Raw genomic sequence first — 23044 nt, 5'->3', positions numbered from 1 at the left:
ATCCACAAGTTGACATGTTCTGATGCGAACAAACGAACACACGAACTAACACAACCATACTCTCTCTTATTATACAGAAGATAATAAGATAATACGCAGACCTGGTTGATCTCAACTCTATACTAGTATTCTAAGCCTTCAAGCGTTTTAGGTTAGGTTTACCATAACATTTCTTCAACCTATAAATGCGGTTTTAATACAATAATTTTATGACTAATAGAATAAGTAATATAAACTCTCAATTTATTGACTGGAAGAGACTGATTCAATCTAATATTGTTATCAGTAACGGCATCGTTGGTAATTATTTCATTAAGAGAGTTTGCTGCTTCTGCCTTGATTTTTCATAATATAATTTAAAGAAACTAGTTTTGTCAAAATATGTTTTTATGTTTATATTTATGTTCCGCATTTATGGCGAAACGCAGCAATAGATTTTCATGAAATTTGACAGGTTAGTTCCTTTTTTAATTTCGCGTCGACTTATATACAAGGTTTTTGGAGATTTTGCATTTCAAGGATAATATAAAAGGAAAAGGAGTCTTCTTCGAACGTCAATATTACCGTAAAAATCAGACTATAGAATTACTCATCATAAGTTTGCTGTAGAGTGGATTATAAATTGCATGCAATTCAATATCTCAATGTAACTTATTGACTTATACACAGCTGTGGTGTGGACTATTAATTGCATGCAGAGAGGCATGCAATTGATAACTTGAAGTAGCATAGTATTTTCCCCCGACTTTTCTCTGCTTTCAACTCGGTAAGCTTTTGAGAGTCGTCTTAACGATAGAAGTGGAATTTGAAATGTTTACAAAGATGGCCGACCTTTGCTCTGAACTTGGAATGCTGACAGCGCCCCACTGGGCGTTTTGTGAACTATGAGACATGATGATCATTATTATTTATTATTAAAAATTACTTTTTTTATTCTATTTCTGTCAATTTTGTTTAATAGCAACTTAACTCTTTCAACTTGTACTCTTATTTTCTTGTACTTGTACATGTACATAATATTATATAATTACTATTCAATTGAACTCACTACTGGCGCTCAAGTGTTACTTTTGCCAGTAGAGCCAAAATTTCATTATCAGGTACTTTACTTGATATTTTCACATAATCTTGTTAATTATATTGTAGGCCCACTGTATACATCTAAAATTTTGTACTTTTGTTAACTCTATTACTGTTATTATTTTGTGATTGTAGAAATGTCGGTGAATTTATTTGGCAAATAAATTTTAATATCAATTGACTTAAACATGTACGGGAAAGCTTTGAAATTCTTCGAACCTACAAATTCTTATTGCTAGGATATATCTATTTGTTAGTTATTTTAATAATATTCGAAGCCAAAACAAGAGAATATCCAGTTTCTTGATAGATTTTCAATATTATTATTATAGTTAATAGTACATCATTTCAGTTTATTGTTAGAAAACAGCTTTTGAATTTGCCAGTTGATTACTTGAATTTGAATTTGCCGGTTGAGCAAGCTTCATGATAGTGTTAGAAAAAATTTCAAAATAATGATGAAACGACAGCAAATCTTCCAATAAATTATTTTTTCAAACAAAATTTACTCAGCAATCATTGATTAGAACAATTTTTAATTATTCAATATAAATACCCATGATCTAGAATAACAAAACAAATCAAGTTGGCCATCTCGTCAGTATTCCAAATTCAGCTTTTAGGGCGGCCATCTTGTCAACATTCCAAATGCGACTTCTATCGTTAGGTAAATTGAGCTTTTGATGATGGTAGCATAGCTGTTAACATAAAATTTCTAGCATTGTCGATAGAACAACCCAAACAGCCATTAGTGGTTTATATACCGATATCTTGCCGACACGACAGGACAGGAATTTACTCTGATGGACAGAATTAGAGGAGACTGTGGTTTATAACTGCGCTAGGTCCATTGCTTACAGAACTGCAAGTTATAAAAAGTCGCTTCCTGATCAAATATGATTGGGAAGCACTAGTGGAGGTATTATTTTGGTGGATATCAATATTAAAATAACTTCTTATATTGAACAAGGAGCAAATACAGGAGCATCCAATTGAATACCAGCATTAGATTAGGTGATTGGATTGGTATGATATTTTTTTGTTCATTGGTTTTTGTAGCATTGGCTCCATTGGATAACATCATTTCATTTCATTGATAACAACAAAAATATCATTGGATTTTTGTGTAGTTGAGAAGTTGATATTGTGGTAATTATTCATATATACTATTATCCATATATTATTCATATTTATTATGTCTTTTTCATTCAATATCATTGGATCTTTGTGAAACTCAGCCCTACTCTGAGCCGTACAATAAGAAAAAGGTTCCCACAGATCAGACAGAACAAGACCGGACCGTAGAATTCATCTATACTGCTAGAGTATCATTTTAATTGTAAAACAGCACAGAATTACCAATTTTCCGTGATAGAGGCCCCTGCTCTTGAATATCAATAATATTTTTGTTTCCTTTCCGTTTCCTGCCCACATTCTCATTCGCACATATTGTTTGCAGTGATATTTCATGCATTCAACGCTTCACTCATAGTGATATATATTCATGTAGATGAGTTTGAATATAGGTATTATCTCCTCGATAGCAACTCTGGAATTTCGAGTGTCAAATAATCTAGAAGTGTCTAAAAAGAAATTTCGAGGCGCGGTACCTTGGCCAGTGTGTATCAGGTCTAGTGTATTGCAGTACTGTATCAGTGCATGTTTATTCACCCCACGTGATGTGGTGGGACGTGGGACGCCAAGTTCCCATTGTTATGCAAAGTGAAGTTAGCACACTGCACAGCTGTTCGTCGAAAGAGATCTCTTGTGGACCTTAACAACACCTACTCAACCAGTTAAGGCGAACTTCCGGTTTTTTACGAGATGGGTTGGATATTCCAGCCTGCCGTCCTCATCTATTCACATTTATTCGTCAATTACGCGCGCGATGGGTGTGAAAGGCAACACATTGTATGTGCGGCGCATAGATTAAGTAACGAGATCGTTCCGAACTTCTTCACATTGTGGAGGGTACAGTTATTGTAAGGAGACATTGGAACTGTTTTTCCCACTGCAGCCACTACGACTCCATCTGTTTCAATTTCATGATGATGTGTATATGATATGAGATATGAGATTATAATTTGAATCACTCACGTATCACGTTCACTTGCTGAAAGCATATTCTCATGAATCAGTATTTCTTATGGCACAAAAACGATGTTCCGTGGACAACTCGTGAGGATGGAAACATACCCAAATATTATGATTCTAGGGTACCTCGGGATACCCTAACCACTTGAAGTGCCTTTGGGGGTCGCGACTGGGCCGCTTAATGGCCAATTCAAAATGGCGGATCCAGCGAAACGGTCATAGAATGGTTACCATCCATGATAGAGACCTCTTGTAAACGCGAATCGAATCACAGTGAGCTATTCTACAAAGTTTGTTATTACACATTTCCACCTAAAACATGATTTCAACCGACAAAAATGCACTTTTTCAAAAAAATTTCATTTTTCAAAAGTATTTTTTCAGAATAAAGACTTTCAATGACGTTTTTTAAATATAAAGTGCCAAGCAAAAGTTCTTTGAAATTGAATTTATCATTTATTTCCGTTTATTTCAAGTTTTTATCATCTTTTGGTGAGTGGCTATTTATTTATTTATTTAGCATATGGCAAACACACAACACATATAAAGCTCATGAGTCTCAAATTTCTACATATATACACTATACTTTTTCAATTTCTTCAAGATGTTGAGTAGTTTTTGGTCAGGAGAACATTAAGTTTGTCTGACCGCCATTATATGCTAGTCCATTTAGCGTTACCAAATGTGCACCATGGAGGCAAACTAGTGTTACACATATTTAAGTAAAAAACTGATTGCTTGAACAATTTTGAGGTTATGATTTTTATGATGTCATTCTAGCTGCTGAGCCAAGTAACATTAAAACTGAACTATAATAGTAGCCTATATTTCGCACCTGGGCCGAAAATGAGACTTTTCCAGCTTGAAATCGATTTTCAAGTCCGAGGCCGGAGGCAGAGGACTAGAAAAGATTAAGAGCCAGAAAAAATTTTTGCCCATGGTGCGAATGCTATTTTTCAAACTAGTGTTACACATATTTAAAAATAGCATTCGCACCATGGGCAAAAATTTTTTTTGACTCTCAATCTTTTCTAGTCCTCAGCCTACGGTCTCGGACTTAAGGCCGTATATATATATATATATATATATATATATAATATATATATATATATATATTGTAAAGAATTAAATTTTGATAAGGAAGCAAAATCGCTAATTGAAAGAATTTTATAGGTCTTGAGCAAACAGCTGCTCTATTATCGCCGAGTGCGATAGCAACAAATGAAAGATTAGATAATAACGGGTATCATGGCTAAATTTTTTTTTTTTTTACTATAGCTCTACAGCCCATTGTGGGGTTTGGCCTCCTCCACAACATTCCTCCAAACGTTTCTATCCATTATAAATCCTCTCCATCCTCTATAACCCATCCTTATCAAATCATCCCTTATCTCATCTTCCCATCGTATTCTTGGTCTGCCTTGTTCTCTTCTTGAGTGAAGCTTCTCTTTAAGCACTATTTTTGGCATTCTGGTTTCATCCATCCTATAAATATGTCCGAACCATCTTAATCTCTGTGCCTTTATTAAGCGTACTATACTACGACCTTTTATTAATAGTTCAAGTTCAGCATTGGTTCTCCTTCTCCACTCTTCTCCTTCTTTAACAGGACCGTACACTTTTCTAAGCACCTTTCGTTAAAATACACTTAATTATGTTGGTCTTCCTTAGTCAAAGTCCATGATTCAGAGCCATAGGTAACTACAGGTCTTATAAGGGTTTCATAAATCTTAAGCTTGCTGCTTTTACTGATGAGCCTGTTCTTTAGAAGCTTCATGTTGCTGTAATTAAGAGGTACATTACTTGACAAAGTAGCCCGCTTCAGAAGAATCGAGATTATTTGAAATCGGGATGCTTTCATTTCCCAATTTTTTCTTAATGGTCAGCTGATCAAAATTCATCGTAACATGTCTGCACGTAAAAAAAATATGGTGTGGCGCACTCACACAACTTTCCTTGACGTTATGAAAATTGATCAACTGACGCTAGTGTTCCCGCGCGTATCAAATGTTGATATGCTATTCTAAGATCTGAGACAGCTGGTGACAGGACAATAGCGCTGAAGACACACGAACTCTGCTATCTCTTCATAGTGAATGATTCAATAGAATCAACAGTTGCCAACAGTTTGCAATTGAATCTTTATCAATTAATCTTTTTTTCTCGCATATCGAGCTTATTTTCAATTGAAGGTGGAAATGTTACTGAACATAAATTGTAGAGATTTATATGCTGAATCTTTTCCACTTGAATTTATTTGTTTAAATTGTATGTGAAGCCTGATAATTGGGAATCTAAAATCAAACTTTGCATAGATGAGGCGGTGCTCCTGGAATTTTTACAGATATGGGACTTGTGGCAGTCGATAGAGCTTATTAATGACTTTTCAAGGTATGAATTTGATTAAAATCGTTGGAGCCGTTTTCGATAAAATCGCGAAAACCCCTGTTTTTGACAACATTTTCTCCATTTTAGCCTCCATCCTAAATTGCATTTGATCGAAATTATTCGTGTCGGATCCTTACAGTGTTCCAAAGTTCCAAAATTCCTTAAGTTCCAAATTTCAAGTCATTCCGTTGATTGGGAGATGAGATATCGTGTACACAGACGCACATACACTCATACACACACACACACCACACACACACACACACACACACACACACACACACACACACACACACACACACACACACACACACACACACACACACACACAACACACACACACACATATAGACCAATACCCGAAAACCACTTTTTTGGACTCAGGGGACCTTGAAACGTATAGAAATTTAGAAATTTGGGTACCTTGTTAATTTTTTTCGGAAAGCAATAAAGTAAGAAATTACTCACAAATAACATTTAGGCCTAACAATATTGTTTTGCATTGCTATTTTGGATTTACGTTAACATTGTACGGTAAACTCACTGTACACAAAACAAGTGTTATTTACGCATAAATTGTTGTAAACGTTTCCACGTTTTGTAAGTTACTGATAATCTACATAACAATAAAAACCAAAAGCCAATACCAAAGTCAGTATCAGAGTGAAAGACGCAAATCTTGAGCTGCGTTTACACCTGAGTTAATAGCAAAATGTTAATAACTCAATCCTTATAGATTCTATTAGATTGAACGGAACTTGACAAACACATATGATCATCATGTGTATGACAAGTTATGTTCAATCTAATAGAATCTATGAGCATTAGGCTATTAACATTTTGTTAATAACTTTGGTGTAAACGCAGCTTTAGACTTTGAAGCTTCAACTTGAGATGGCACTTGAATTTATATGAAATGCACTAAAAACGTGAAAAGAGTCCAATTCTTATTTTGGGAGAAACAAAATTGTCTAGCCAGAGATTTATTTTTCTAGAATCTCTGTTTTTTTTTTTTTTAATATTGAACATTGCACTCACATTGTCCTCTTTATTGCATTTCTACTTAATATTTTAGAGAAGCTAGAGCTAGAATGCTGTAACTTATTCCTTCTCAAAATACTAATAGCTTAAATGCCGCATGTGATGTTGCTAGCTAAAATACAGTAAATCCTGAAGATACTGCTCTTTCGACAGTAACTACTTTAGAGTAGTAGACTACTTTACGACAATTTTGCGCTTAGAAAATGTCTCAAATTCGTGCACATACGATCAGTGTCATCAGTGCTATGCTTATATCTTCAAAAAGACTGCAGATACGGCATTTTTGACTATCCATTGTGTTCCCCCTCATAATTTAGCCTACATAATTATAAAATCATACTCAACACAAAATCTCGAATTTCGCACTTCCTGCACTTCTCCTTAGCTGGCAGTAGTGAAAATCCAAATTAAATGGATTAAAAAATCTGTTTATTTTATTCTTTAATAATCAACATCCTTTACACTATACATTAATTACGTATATACGACCCTACAACACATATACAGTTCACATGGTAATCAGTCAAAATTCGATTGATACCATTTTATTGCGTTATATTCTCTAATATTCTAAATTTTTGGAGTTTATAATATTAATTTTCGAGTGAGCTTATTGTCACCCCCTCAGGGATTGCACCCGGTGCAGAACGCCCCCTCCGCCAACCACCTTGTACAACACTGAGGTCAGTCGCCAGTGAATACAAAGCTATGCAGCAGTACATCTGCCGTGAATGTGCGTGCGGGCGACTGTGAGAACAGTTTGGCAACACTGTAATGAATCGTGACCTTGATTTTCACACACAATAATAGTCAAGTCCTTAATGCATATGTTTGTCTGGACAACACACACAATTTAATGGTTGTCGGGACGGACCGACAAACGTTTTTTTCTCGTTTTTTTCTCGAAGAAAACGGTGTGTAAAGAATAAATGACCACTTATTAGGTTTGTACACATCCGTAGGGTCCCAATTGACAGAATCCCAAACGACCGAAACGCTGTATTTTCCCAAACGGCCGAAAACTACTTTTTTTCTCAATTGGCAGAACGCTTTCTGTCATTTGCGACAAACTAGAGAAACTTTCTGTCGTTTGGGAAACCTATCACTTCCGGTCGTTTGGGACTCCCAACACTTTCTGTCGTTTGGGACTGTCACCACTTTCGGCTCAATGCAACAAACAACGTTTTCTGTCGATTGGGAAAATTCGTAAAGTTTCCTATCATTTGGGATTCGGCTGGATGAGAACGTTCCAGTTACAATACTTCATTAATTCGATCGAATGAGAAAAAATTGAATACTTCTAAATCTGCAACTTGATGTACAAGCTTGAAGTGCGTGTTGCCTATCTCTAAATCAATAGGCGAACTTGATTTTGAGATCTCAACTTTGAGACACTTTTGAGAACTCATCGAGTCTTACATTTTGAAAAACATCATCGTGGACAAGATGGATGAACGAGGAAAGTTACAATTTTTGTCTGCTATGATAGAGGATATGATAAAGAGGAAGATTAGATTAGATTAGATTTCTTTATTTATGTATGTTACAATATTCACTGACTTATACACTAATTTACATTAAATGACGGTAATGCTAATTAATCAACTCATTTTACAAAGTATAAACAATTAATCAATGAGAATAAAGATTGAATGCAATTAGAATAACGAATTATGTTTTTATTCTTATTTTCTTCTATATTTCAGAATAACTAAGAAAAAAAACCTTCTCAGTTCGATATCAACTTCATCCGGGGAGTGGTTGTGTATTGAAGGATAAGATTCATTGCCGTCCTGGTACGTCCCACGGCTGGGACACACGGTGTTCGAACATCTCAAATATTTCACTACTTGTTTTGTTTTATTACATTTGTATAAATAATTTTCTTTGGTATATAATACTCCTGTTCCACACGGGATTGTATCCATATTTGTCTAAAAGCAACGTTTTAAGAACGAAATGAGACGTAAGTAAGAACACGTACCGACTCCTTCGAGTGCTAGGTGATGACTGAGTATTTAGTAGAACAACCAAATTAATATCAGTTTGATTTTGAACTAATTTCTATTAGCCTTAGTGCTGCAGAAATTTTTTTCCACAGAAAAAACTATATAAATGAAATGTAAACATGACATGAGCTTTATATTGAATATAAACATGCATTCGAGCAGAAATATACATTCCGAAGTATGCATTCACTAGACATAAGGGCATACACCAAACTCTCTATAAGTTGACATCGACTTTTATTTCTCGGTGAATAGAATATATATGTTTAGCGAATCCGATTATACAATGTTTATTCTAGCTACTAAAACAGTTCTTTATTAAACAATAGCTTTTTATTATTATTGCCAATGCCCATCATTTGAAATGGAGGTAGTGAATGAGAAATGTCAACAAAGCCATGAAGGAAAATCAAGTTTATGTTCTTAACGCACAAGAAAATTAATATGTAAGAGAAGAAGAAGGAGACGAAGAAGAAGAAGAAGAAGAAGAAGAAAAGAAGAAGAAGAAGAAAAAGAATGAAGGAGAAGAAACTTCATTACATTTTTCTTCATAGTCTATTTATCTATCCATTCTCTATCTATTCGCAGTATTGCGAATGAGAAGAAGAAGAAGAAAGAGAAGAAGGAGAAGAAGGAGAAGAATGATAAGATTGATTGATTGATTGTTCGATTGAGTACTTTATTTATGTAGATTACAATATATACTGGCTATACACTTATATACAATAGCTTACAATACAGAAAAAATATAGATGAATTACATAATATAGACTAAGAAAATAATTATTGAACTGTACCTGATATGAAAAAAGAAATTTGTAATAACTATAGATAATTATATTGTTATTCATTTACAGGGAGGGAGAATGAGGGAGGAGGAGGATGAAGGATGAGGGAAAATGATAAGAGGGATAATAAGGAGAGGAGAAGGAGAAAATAAGAAGAATGAGAAGAGGGAGGATAGAGAGAATAAGGAGAAGGAGGAGGGAGAAAAGGAAAAGAATATGAGCAGGGAGAAGGAGAAGAAGAAGGAATTAGCATTTCAAGCAAATTATTTGAAGTTTGGCTATGCTTCCCAACCTCTGTTAATTGTATTCTTTCTTCTTTGCATTTGTATTTTCTTTCAGAATGTATTAAAGTGTCTGTATTAATGTGAATAAAAAGCATAATGTTAACAAATCTTTACCCAATTTTTCTCTGAAAAATGCAGGTGGACGACATTTCGTACAAATTATTTGAAGTTTGACTATGTTTCTCAACCTCTGTTAATTGTATTCTTTTTTCTTTGCACTATTATTTTCTTTCAGAATGTATAGAAGTTTCTGTATTAATGTAAATAAAAGCCAGTGTTAACAAATATTCAACTAATTTCCTCTACTCATCCCAAAATCCAAATTTATACTAATTAGTATATTGCTCTTTCTCAGATGATCGATGAACTGCTTCTTGAAGCACTTCTCAATAATCTTTGATATAAAACTTAGTAGATTAATTGGACGATAATTATTAAATTCATGTTTAATCCCTGTTCTATATAGAGGGATGACCTTTGCTAATTCGAGGATATCTGGGAAAGTACCAGTGGCAAAACTTCTATTAATGATGTGCTTAACTCTTTGAAGGGCATCAAAATTCATCACTTAATGTGCTAGAGGGGCACGGTACAAAAGTATCAAATTACATTAAAAAAGTGAAATTACCTAAATTATATGGCATTCAATATCATTGAAAAAATATTTTTAAAAATTAATATTAATTTCCAAATGAGATAATCCCTTATCAAAAGTGGTTACTGACACTAACCACCGCCCCATATACATATACTTTAAACATGGTTACTTACACTGACCACATATTGTATCAAGTCTGATAGAGCTGAAGCCAAACATTTAGGTGGTTTTGTCAGTGGCTTGTGCTCTAAAACAGCTGATATAGACTATTAGAGTTATATTTATGCCCAGCAATGATTTTAAAATCGAATGAAACCATTGATGCTTTATATCAGCTGTTGTCTGTGAGAAAATCACCTTAATTTTTGGCACCAGCTCTACTGGACATTTGAGTGAATGGGGATTTAGAATATGAAATAAAAATTCTGAATTATTAAAAAAATAATAGTATAAAGAAAAATTATCACTTACATATAAATTACTTTGAATGCCAGTCATCAAAGCATGGTTTGTCCTTTCTCTGACACAATGGCACATTGCAAGTTATACAAAACCAGATGGTGCGCACAGGTTTTTTCAATGTGCTGCATTTTGCACATCTTCTTGAAGATCCTCTTCTTGCCCGATGTTTATTTTCTTCCAAACGGATGTTTGCAGGAACAAAAGGCTTATGTTGTCGACGTTCCACAACTGACAGCACTGGCTTTGGCAACGGTTTCTCAGCTCCAATTTTCTCCCTCAGTTTACTGGAGAACATGTCCATATAAATATTCCTCCTGAAATCTTTATTGGAAAGCTGCTGCATGTTTAATTCCTTGTGCATTATAAACGCATTTATAACACAGCAATCAAGAAAATGATATAATAATCTTGGCCACCACTTTTTACTTTTTCTGTCGATGCAATAGTCACCTTTCAACCTATCAAAATTGTCCACAAAATTCATATTTCCATTGTATCAGGGGAATTTTTGGGCAAGGTACACTGTTTTGTTCCATCCTTTTCTCTTCTTTGCACAGATAATGTATCATTTGGGTTATGGTAATTCGACATCAAGTTCACACACTTATTGTCTTTCCACTTGTACACAGAAATACCATGGTTGCTAACACTCCAATCAATTCTCCTCTTTTCAGAAGTTTGTCATCTGTGAGCTTTGGTAAATGCTTTCTTGCCTGATTTACCGTTCCACAAGCTGAAATACTATTTTCTTTCAGTCTCAAAAAAAGTGGATACGATGTGAAAAAGTTGTCCATCACCACAATATGGTTTTTTCCAGCAAGACTTGAACAGAATTGAGAGACAACACGCTCACCTAATCCCATTTCTACTGAGTCCTTCAGTTTTCCTGTGTAGATTTCAAATTTGAGATTATATCCTGAGCTATCACACATCATCCACATTTTATAACCTCGTTTTATTGGTTTATCTCGCATGAATTGTTTCATGAAGCATCTTCCTTTAAATTTTACCATGGATTCATCTACAGCAACACATTCATGAGGGTTATAAGAGTCTGAAAATGTCTTTGACAAGATGTCCAACATTGGCCGAATTTTGTACAATTTATCATAGTCTGGATCCCCTCTTTTTGGCATCATCTCATTATCATTCACATGAAGATGAGACAGGAGCTGACTGAAACGTTTCACGGGCATCAGACTGGAAACAAGGTTGTCGTGCAGGTCAGGCTGAGTGCTCCAGTAGTCTCTATAGCTGGGTAATTTTTTTATACCCATGTATAAATTAATTCCAAGGAATAACTTTAATTCTTCAATTGTTGTTGGAGTGATTTTTTTGTTGCCATTCTCATCCTCATCATCATCATCATCTTCTCCTTCAGCCTCACTTCTAGCTCTTTTGGGCGGCCTGGGTTGAAGTGCCTTCTGGGTCATGTACAGGTTGGTTTGAAAAACTAGATGCTCCAAAAGTTCATCTGAGAAAAGTTGGTTGAACAGCTTGTAAGGTGTTGGCTGTTCTATATCTCTTATTTTGGAGCTGATTCCAGTAGGGTTATCTTGTGAGAATTGTCTGTCTGTTTGTACAAGATTTACATTGTCCTTGTCCCATGTAGGTGTTGAAAATGCTGGTGAAGGATGCAGCTTCCTTTTGTTGAACAGCTTTATTCGGCGTGTTGATGTTTGGTAATTTTTTTTCTTCTTTTCTTTCAATGCAGGAAGACTTTGAGAAGAGTTTGGAGGGGCTAAAGATGTTGAAGAATAAGTAGATACAGGGATTGAGTAGAGATCATCATTATTCACTTCTGTTGAGATTTCAATCACAATTGGCAATGATGGATCACTTGATATTGATGGTTGAGGACTTGATGATTGAGGACTTGATGATTGAGCACTTGATGATTGAGCACTTGATGATTTAGCACTTGATGATTGAGCACTTGATGATTGAGCACTTGATGATTGAGAGCATGATGATTCATTATTGAGTTGGGGGTCGAGAATGAAATCCACACCAGAGATGTCTTGCTCAATATAAATAGGAAGATCATCGTTCAAATCTTCAAAGTCATCTTCTAAATCACAGCTCTCATTGTCAGAAGGAATGTCCACTGAAAGAAACTTTTCCACTTCCTCTTCTGATAGATGAACTTTATCTTTATATGGTTTCATAGTTCATAGCCCATGTAATTCACAACTATTTTCAGTCTATAGTTAAAAAAAACACACTAATTCTTCAATAAGTCTATACCCTACTAAAGCTACTATTGAAATTACTGATTACAATAATTAAAATCAATTGAAAAACAACCAAATAAGCTTTCTTGACACGCGCGATGTTGACATGAGACTGTGAAATCTAGGTTATGTTGTTTCCGCCTACATGCCTACAATGTGTATCTGATGGGCAGTGGTTAGTACCACTAACCACATTATAATTGAAAATTTCATAAGAACCACTAAATATTTCAGAATTAATTATAGAAATACTTATTTATATGTATCTTAACAATTAAAGGAAATATTTTTTTCGCCACACTTGGATGTAATGAGCTGTTTACGTGCGTCATATAGGGCCGAAAGTGATTTTTCCGACCAGGCCGGTAAAACTTTACGGCCCTAGGCTGTAAAATGACCTTGAATAACAGCTGATTCTGATTTGATATGAACGGGTTTACAAGTAGTTTTTGAAACAGAATCAGTTTATGCTTCTAGATTGAATAAAGTATTTTGCAATAAGATACTATCATTTCATTTGGATGAATGAAATACAATAAGATATTATAAACTACTCAAATTCAATTTTCAGAGTATAATAGAATCTAACCTCAAACCTCATAGTACTGCGTTTATCACAAAACATGGTGGATAGTTTTGGAACTACTTGGGCAATATCCATGGTGCTGAACGTTTTAACAAATAGTTTATGAAACAGAATCAGTTTATGCTTCTAGAATTGAATAAAGTATTCTGCAGTAATATACTATGATTTATTTGGATGAATGAAATAGAGGTAAGATATCTTCTTCTTTATATAATAAAGAGAGTGGGGTTGTGTTTGTTCGCATCAAAACATGTCAACTTGTGGATTGCATACCGGAAAAACGGGAATGATTTAGATCTCCAAATTTGAACATAGATTCAAAAATATCAATCTCGTGCACCTGGAAGCCAAATTTCTATTTTCCTTCTAGATTTTTCAGAATATTATGTTCAAATTCATCTATGCTACCGTAGCTAATGAATTCCATAGCCCAAAGTGTGTATTTTTATCAGCCGGTTAAGACTATCATTTACCAACGTCTAAGTAGCGCAGCGGTAAGAAGCTTGCTTACGGAGCGATGGATGGTTCACCTCGTTCAATGCCCCCGATGTTATTTTATTTTCTTACATTTTTTTCCCCGATGCTTCCCATTTTTTTTGTTCTTATTTTTTCCCTCAACGTATATTATCAATTATTTTTTGAAGGAATTTGTTTTCATTACTATTGAACTTGGATTTATCAAATAATATTTTCAATGTAAAATTTTGCCACCAGTACAAATGAATTGGACATAGTCTTCATGCTGTAGGCCTATAATTTATTGAATTTCATAAGAAACATGAATAGATCACAATAAAATGAGTAATAATTTATTCTTCAGTTAAAGTAGGCTACTATCAGACACGAATACCCAGTGAAACAAGTATTTTAGGTATTTTTTTGGAATTGGGAAAACAAGAGGCTGCCTGATTCAAATTGAGGAGGATCCTAATAGAACTAAAATTTATTGATGTATTGGAAAAATCAATATGATTCTGTGAGGTTTCCAATATTATGTATTCTTCAGTTTTCTATACTTTAATAACTAGATACAATAACTATACAATAGCTAGAGCTATGACCTTCCACTTTTGTTTTTCGGAACTGCTTATAAACAATTATTCTCATATATATTGTTTTTTCTCTGTGTGGCGAAAATAGCGTTCGCACCACGGGCAAAAGTTTTTTTCCGGCTCTCAATCTTTTTCTAGTCCCGGCCTACGGCCTCGACTTGAAACCGATTTCGAGCCGGAAAAGTCTCATTTTCGGCCCTAGGTGCGAAATATACTATTTCTACCATTGCGTAATAACAGAAAAATCTGAAAGGTTTTGAAAATATGGGAACACTGACGCCATGATTCAGACAGCTGTGGCTCAATCTACTTCCATGTGTTTCACTGAAATTAAGATTCTGCATGCTCATGCCATCTACAGATTCTCTAGTAACTATTTCAAAGTGGTTTTTGTAGGAAACCATCGCCCGTATGAGCAAAATAATAGGATTACTACGTGGTTAGCAGTGCTGACCACTGCCCCTAAATCGAATTCGGGACATGGTTATCAGTACTAACCATAGCCCTTCAAAGAGTTAAGCGGATAGAGTATGCTGTCAATATTATCTTTGAGAAGTCTTGCCGGTATATCATCAATTTCAGAAGCAGATCCACTACGAAGCCCAAAAAACATTTTTTATATCTACCTCACTCACCTGCTGCAGAACGAAAACTGAATTGCATGGAGGAAATTCATTTGTGTTCGGTTCGAATGCTGACTATTTTGTTTAATTACATCTGCCAGAGCTTCTCCAACTTGCGAAAAAGTATTATTAAAGGAATTTGTCACATCAGATATTGATGAACATACCCGTTCTGTCTGGCTGCCATTTATGAAATTTTGAATTGAAATGAATCTTTTTTGTTTGATGCCAGATATCTCATTGATATCAGACATCTCTACTTGGTAGTATCGCATATCACGATTTATTTATTGGAATAATCTAAGACAATCACTCCATCTATTTATATAAGAACTTTTTATTTATCTTTCCATAACAAAGTTGAAGAAACCCTGAATCTGAAGTAACCATTGTATTGAGTCTTGCTAAATTGGAGAGCCAATCAGAAGGAAGCTTACAAATCGTTCAAGGAAGAGATGAAATTTTTCTGGAAATCACTTCTCTTTTGCTTGTGATCCGATCTGTGAGGACGCACATGGAAATTGGGTTCTTTCTTCCTATCAAATTTTTAAAATCATCAAGCCAATCCCTTTTTAAATGTAAACTATTTGTAATTAATGTTATTTATCTGTGAACTCAGTGTTGTTAAAGAGTTCTTAATTGTAATCTGTTCCCATAATATATCTTCAATACTGAAAGAAATTCATAAGAAATCTGGACCACGCGCGAGCCAGCAGAGATGAAAAGGACCTGCTTAATTAATTATTGGAAATAATTAATTTATTCTACAAGACCTTCAAGAACATCATTACTGTGAGTGTTAGTTCAAACGAGCTCGTTTTAAAGGCCTAGTAATAAGAATTGGGGAATTGATCAAAGCGCTATATAAATTAATTCAAGTTTAAAAATTCGCACGTGTTGAGTGCTATCATGTAGTCTATAAGAACGTTTTAGAATTTATTTGATTTATGTAGGAAGCTTACTTCCATGCACGGCATGGACTCATAAAAATCCTGAGATCATTGTATATTTTATTATTATTTGCTCATTGATTTGAATATGTCATGTTAAATCCACAGACCGAACAGGTTTAAGTTGCAGAATCTGAATTGACTTGAAGTCCACGTATCAGTATTAAATACAAATTTATAATTTTTAAAGTTCACAACGGTGAATGCTATTAAGCCTTGTGATAATCATTCAATTCATAGAAAAAACTTATTTAAAGAAAATTATAGATATAAGAATATTTTATATACATTATTTTATGGGAATATATTTTGTGTTTTATGTCAGCATACAAAATCATAGAAGTTTTTATTATATCCTAATTCATCTCGTGATATACAGTTTGAGCTGTCTTGGTCCAAGAAAAAAATATTCTGCAGCACATAAAATTATTGAATCAATTAATATTGATCTTATTAAGAACATTCAGTACTTATCATCCTTTGATGATAGTCATACTGGTCCGCCGGAAAAACCATATATCGATAATTATATTAATAAGGTTCCAGTTATATCATATAAGGATCCAGAGAGCTTCAAGAACTGGCGTTGTAAGTTCTAAGGAATTTCAGAAGGATAAATTGGTGAATACCTGTATTCATAGCGAGCGTTTTAAAAATCAACTAGAAAAAACCATAGTTGGTCTTCATTATTCTCGATTGGATACATGGTTACTGGTAATCAGTCATCAACTATCTTTTTGATTTCCTTATTGGTACTCTTCAAGAACTTCACGGAGGCAGCGGTAAGAATTAATGATCACCAGTCATTGAACCCTGTGGTGATTAATTATATTTGGAAAATTCATGCATCTACCACTGAGCTAGAGCTGCGATTTGAACCCAGCAATTTTGTGAGCCGGACGGCTTTAACTTTCTGCGAATTTATTCGCAAAATAGGGACTTTAGCGACCGCTCTTACAAATATCAAGAATACCGCATCATCTGTAAAGGATTTGCAATTTACCACTTCACAAGTGTGATTTTACATAAATGTTTTTGAAAAAAGCCCTCTCCTGAGCCCCCCTGTGCCCCGTAGCTGAACAAAAAAGTTTCTCATGACTTTGCTGTGGGATGAGCGGTCAAAAAGTACAAAATTTTGGGGGGGGCCAGCCCCTCAGGGGGCAAATTTCTGAAAATCCTTTCTTGGTGGATGGTTTGAGGCTACCATAAACATTGTGCAAAATTTCAAGTTTTAGGCTCAGTAGTTGGGCTTGTTGTGATTTCAGTCTGTCGGGGCTTAGCCTTTTATAGATATAGAGATAATTTACAATTAAAAATAAAAACAAGAGGGAATAATATCGCACTTCACTAAATATTCACAACGATTCAGTATAACTAATAAGATTAGAAGAGAACGATATTTGAGTTAGATGCAGGAAATTAGTGAAGGGGTATAAAAAAGGGGTATGAAAAAGAAAGATACAAAGAAAGAAGAAACAATTGAAAACATAAAGAGTCAGTAAAGCTCAAAAATAATATTTTAATCATCAATTGATCAATTCATCAATTTGATCATCAATTAATCATCAACGTGGTATAGATTTTCATGAAATTTGACAGGTGTGTTCTTTTTTAAATTGCGCGTCGACGTATATACAAGGTTTTTGGAAATTTTGCATTTCGAGGATAATATATAAAGGAAAAGAAGCCTCCTTCATACGCCAATATTAGAGTGAAAATCAGACTATAGAATTATTCATCATAAATCAGGTGTCGAGTGGATTATAATTATTGTTGTATGCAATGACGCTTGCAATTCAATATCTCATGTAACTTGGTGAAAAACAGCTGTTGTGTGGATTATTAATTGCATGTAGTGAGGTATGCAATTGATAACTTGAAGTAGCATAGTCTTTTCTCTGCTTTTAACTCGGTAAGCTTTTGAAGATAGAAGCATAGCTGTAGATCAAATTATTGGCATTGTCGATACAACAACCCAAACAGCCATTAGTCGTTTATACATTGATATCTCGCCGAAACGACAGGACAGGACAGAATTTACTCTGATGGACATTATCAGAGGAGACTATGGTTTATCTGCACGAGGTCTACTGTTCACAGAACTACTAGTCCAATAGATTTCAAGAAGAGGAACGAAAGTTCCTACCCATTGAATTTCCTTTCATTTCTATAGGAATATGGAGAAGTAGAAGCAAACAGAGAAGAAGAGAAGAAAATAGAATAGGAGAAAAAGGATAGAGGGGAAAGAAGAGAACAGAGAAAAAAAAAGGGATGAGAGGATAAGAGAGTATAAGAAAAAGAGTAGAGAAGTAGCACTTCTACTTTACTTTCTACCGTTTGCGACAAACTAGAGGAGTTTTCGGTCGTTTGGGAATCTGATCACTTTCGGTCATGGGGACTCTCAACACTTTCGGTCGTTTGTGACTCTCACCACTCTCTGTCGTTTGGGACAAAACACGTTTTCTGTCGATGGGAAAATTCTTAAAAGTTTTCTGTCATTTGGGATTCGGCTGAATGAGAAAGTACCAGTTTCAATATTTCATTAATTCTGCCATTTGGGAAAAAAGTAGTTTTCGGCCATTTGGGAAAATATAGCGTTTCGATCGTTTGGGGTTCTGTCAATTGGCATGCCACCGTACACATCTAACTGTACACTGAATAGCTTTCAGTTTGATATGCATGAGATAAGCATGCGGGTGTGTGTGTGTGTGTGTGTGTGTTGTGTGTGTGTGTGTGTGTTGTGTGTATGATGTATGTGCTCATTTTTCCTGTTTGCCACCTTGTATCCGTCATATGATCCAACTTCATTTTTTTTATTGGATGGTGATCATGTGATAGATGATTTCAATACAAAATTTCAATGAGGAAATGAATGGAAGAAATAGCACAACCATACCTCAGATTCAAAGATTTTCACATTTAATATACTAAATTGAGGTCCTCATTATAATGGCAGTATTTGCCATTAAGGTTATGGCATAACATTAATGTTGCTATCCTTGTCTATCATTCGTCGAAGCAAATAGCACTATCCTCTTCTAGCTCTGCAACGTTGCCAGACGTTCTCTAACAATGAAGAAATATAATCCTCAATTTAAAAATTTTCAACCCAATACCAGAGATTTTATTTAATCATTGAAAAATGTATTTTTCCGACGAATAAGATGGAATTGATTACCTTGACAAGAATAAACTATTAATATTACATCATATACCTGCATTTGAAGAAGGCAATGCCAAGGCAGAGAATTGGAAACGCTGTGCTCCAATCTTTTCTCCCACTTCTACTATTACGTGGACCTCACTGTAATAAATCATACAAGAATGTATAGATGAGTACATTGAAAATAATCAGAAATTCTATAAATTAATTAGGCTACAGCAATATTGAAGTACAGTAGCAGAATTCATAAATAAAATACGGTCAGGCTACATTGAAGTGAATCAATTACTGTGTTGTTTAACGCTGAATAGTCCTGGAATACAGATAATCATATATTTATGATAAAAAGAGTTATACAGTTTTCAATCCTTGAACTACATTCCCATGACGAACATAATCATTGTGAACTGTGAGATTGGAAACATAGTGCTGTTTAGATCAAATTATTGGCATGTCGATACAACAACCCAAACAGCCATTAGTCGTTTATACATTGATATCTCGCCTAAACGACAGGACAGGAAGAATTTACTCTGATGGACATTATCAGAGGAGACTATGGTTTATAACTGCACGAGGTCTACTGTTCACAGAACTACTAGTCCAATAGATTTCAAGAAGAGGAACGAAAGTTCCTACCCATTGAATTTCCTTTCATTTCTATAGGAATATGGAAAGTAGAAGCAAAATCAGAGAAGAAGAGAAAAGAAAATAGAATAGGAGAAAAAGAATAGAGGGGAAAGAAGAGAACAGAGAAAAAAAAAAGGGATGAGAGGATAAGAGGTATAAGAAAAAGAGTAGAGAAGTAGCACTTCTACTTTACTTTCTACCGTTTGCGACAAACTAGAGGAGTTTTCGGTCGTTTGGGAATCTGATCACTTTCGGTCATTTGGGACTCTCAACACTTTCGGTCGTTTGTGACCTCACCACTCTCTGTCGTTTGGGACAAAACACGTTTTCTGTCGATTGGGAAAATTCTGAAAAGTTTTCTGTCATTTGGGATTCGGCTGAATGAGAAAGTACCAGTTTCAATATTTCATTAATTCTGCCATTTGGAAAAAAAGTAGTTTTCGGCCATTTGGGAAAATATAGCGTTTCGATCGTTTGGGGTTCTGTCAATTGGCATGCCACCGTACACATCTAACTGTACACTGAATAGCTTTCAGTTTGATATGCATGAGATAAGCATGCGGGTGTGTGTGTGTGTATGAGTGTATGTGCGTCATTTTTCTGTTTGCCACCTTGTATCCGTCATAGAATCCAACTTCATTTTTTTTATGGATGGTGATCATGTGATAGATGATTTCAATACAAAATTTCAATGAGGAAATGAATGGAAGAAATAGCACAACCATACCTCAGATTCAAAGATTTTCACATTTAATATACTAAATGAGGTCCTCATTATAATGGCAGTATTTGCCATTAATGTTATTGCCATTAACATTAATGTTGCTATCCTTGTCTATCATTCGTCGAAGCAAATAGCACTATCCTCTTCTAGCTCTGCAACGTTGCCAGATCGTTCTCTAACAATGAAAATATAATCAATCAATTTAAAAATTTTCAAACCCAATACCAGAGATTTATTATTTAATCATTGAAAAATGTATTTTTCGACGAATAAGATGGAATTGATTACCTTGAACAAGAATAAACTATTATATTACATCATATACCTGCATTTGAAGAAGGCAATGCCAAGGCAGAGAATTGGAAACGCTGTGCTCCAATCTTTCTCCCACTTCTACTATTACGTGGACCTCACTGTAATAAATCATACAAGAATGTAATAGATGAGTACATTGAAAAAATCAGAAATTCTATAAATTAATTAGCTACAGCAATATTGAAGTACAGTAGCAGGAATTCAATAAATAAAATACGGTCAGGCTACATTGAAGTGAAATCAATTACTGTGTTGTTTATTACGCTGAATAGTCCTGGAATACAGATAAATCAGATATATTTATTGATAAAAAGAGTTATACAGTTTTCAATCCTTGAACTACTTCCCATGACGAACATATCATTGTGAACTGTGAGATTGGAAACATTCTAGGTTATAAGAAAATAGTAGTCTAAACTGGGTAAAAAGTTATTTTGGTTGTGCACACTGTCACGATTATCTTCTTATTCGCTGTCGTCTATTATTGCGTTTTTCGACAACCAAAATACTAGATTAGCTTCAGGCATCGAACACGGTCATTTGTCAGAGAGTCAGAGTTGAAGCAATAATAATGTATTTTGGAGTTGGAGAATAGAAAAGTTCACGGGTACTTAGAAATTATTCTACAGAATAAATGGGAATCACAGACTATTAATAGTAGCCCTAGTTCTTCAAGCAATCGAAGTTAACATGTTCTCTGAAAATCTTCATCAGTCCAACGGTATATAGAAGAAGACGGTAGGTGTCACGCGCAAGATTGTGCTAAATTTCCGGTGTAGCTGACTTCAAATTATATCCAATCATCTGTTTTTAACGAATAAGTTTTATAAATCGCTAATAGGTGTTGAAAACCTCGATTGGTGGCGATGATGCAATCTAGCTTGCTGGCCACTGCGCACACATTTCTGTGGCCCTTACCGTTTTCATCTAAATACCGTGATCAGTTCTAATCTATATATATAAAAGCGAAATGGCACTCACTCACTGACTGACTCACTCACTCACTCACTCACTCGCATAACTAAAATCTACCGGACCAAAAACGTTCAAATTTGGTAGGTATGTTCAGTTGGCCCTTTAGAGGCGCACTAAGAAATCTTTTGGAAATATTTTAACTCTAAGGGTTGTTTTAAGGGTTTGAAGTTCGTCTTTTAGCATGTATATTCTTCTTCTCCCAATCTCTTAATAATAATATTATAATTGAAATTTCCATATCATATGTTACTATAGAACTATAATCTAGATAGAGTATCTCTTCGAAACAGTAACTGGCAACTATAATTAATAAGTTTGTCAGGTTGGCATTAAGTTGAGTTGACTTTGTCCATAACATATGTTAATATAGACTAGAACTTTATTCTATAGAGAGTACCTCTTCGAAACAGTTGTTAAATGGTAACTAAATTAATAATTTTGTTAGATGGCACCAAGTTGAAGATTTAAATGCATTCATCGCGGAAAAATTGATTGGGCACTGCTACTTCAATCCTGGGAATATTATATTACTAGCCGTCAGGCTCGCTTCGCTCGCCATATCCGTTTGGCCAGACGTTTAGTCTGGACCCCCGACTGGATTGTCCTAACATATGATAAAAATGCCAAATGAAAAATGCAGGCGAGCGAAGCGAGCCTGCTGATCTCATTCTTGGACGATCCAGTCGGGGGTCCAGGGGGCGGAGCCCCCGGCTAGACGGATATGGCGAGCGAAGCGAGCCTGACGGCTAGTATTCATATATATTCGAAATATGGGTAGGTAGGCAAATCAACCTACTTACCTTTCACATTTTTTCATTTTTTGAATTTTTCCCAAATATGTTGCCCAACACGCCTATTTTTCAAGAGAATCTTCCTTACATCATTAATACTTAAATAGATCAATACTTAAACGATCAATAGAATAAATAAATTTCCCAAATACATTTTCTACCCCAGAGTACGCCTAGCTTTGAAGAGCATAGGAAAACAAATCAACGATCTAAATTCTAAACAATAGAAAAAACAGAAATTCAATTTTTTATTTTAT

The 23044-nt window shown here is 34.8% G+C and overlaps 1 protein-coding gene across 1 annotated transcript; it reads right to left on the bottom strand.

Moving 5' to 3' along the window:
* Positions 1-11277: 11277 nt before the first annotated feature.
* LOC120352029 (piggyBac transposable element-derived protein 4-like) lies at positions 11278-12912 on the bottom strand. Its single transcript, XM_039431440.1, has 2 exons — positions 11409-12912; positions 11278-11344 (listed from the first exon to the last, which is right to left on the bottom strand). The coding sequence occupies exons 1-2, from the start codon at positions 12910-12912 to the stop codon at positions 11319-11321; spliced, it is 1530 nt and encodes a 509-aa protein (XP_039287374.1). The 3' UTR covers positions 11278-11318.
* Between the last annotated feature and the right edge of the window lie 10132 nt (positions 12913-23044).

The sequence above is a fragment of the Nilaparvata lugens genome, chromosome 6, assembly GCF_014356525.2.
Source record: "Nilaparvata lugens isolate BPH chromosome 6, ASM1435652v1, whole genome shotgun sequence".
Classification (NCBI taxonomy): domain Eukaryota; kingdom Metazoa; phylum Arthropoda; class Insecta; order Hemiptera; family Delphacidae; genus Nilaparvata; species Nilaparvata lugens.
This window is presented reverse-complemented; position numbering and strand designations above follow the sequence as displayed.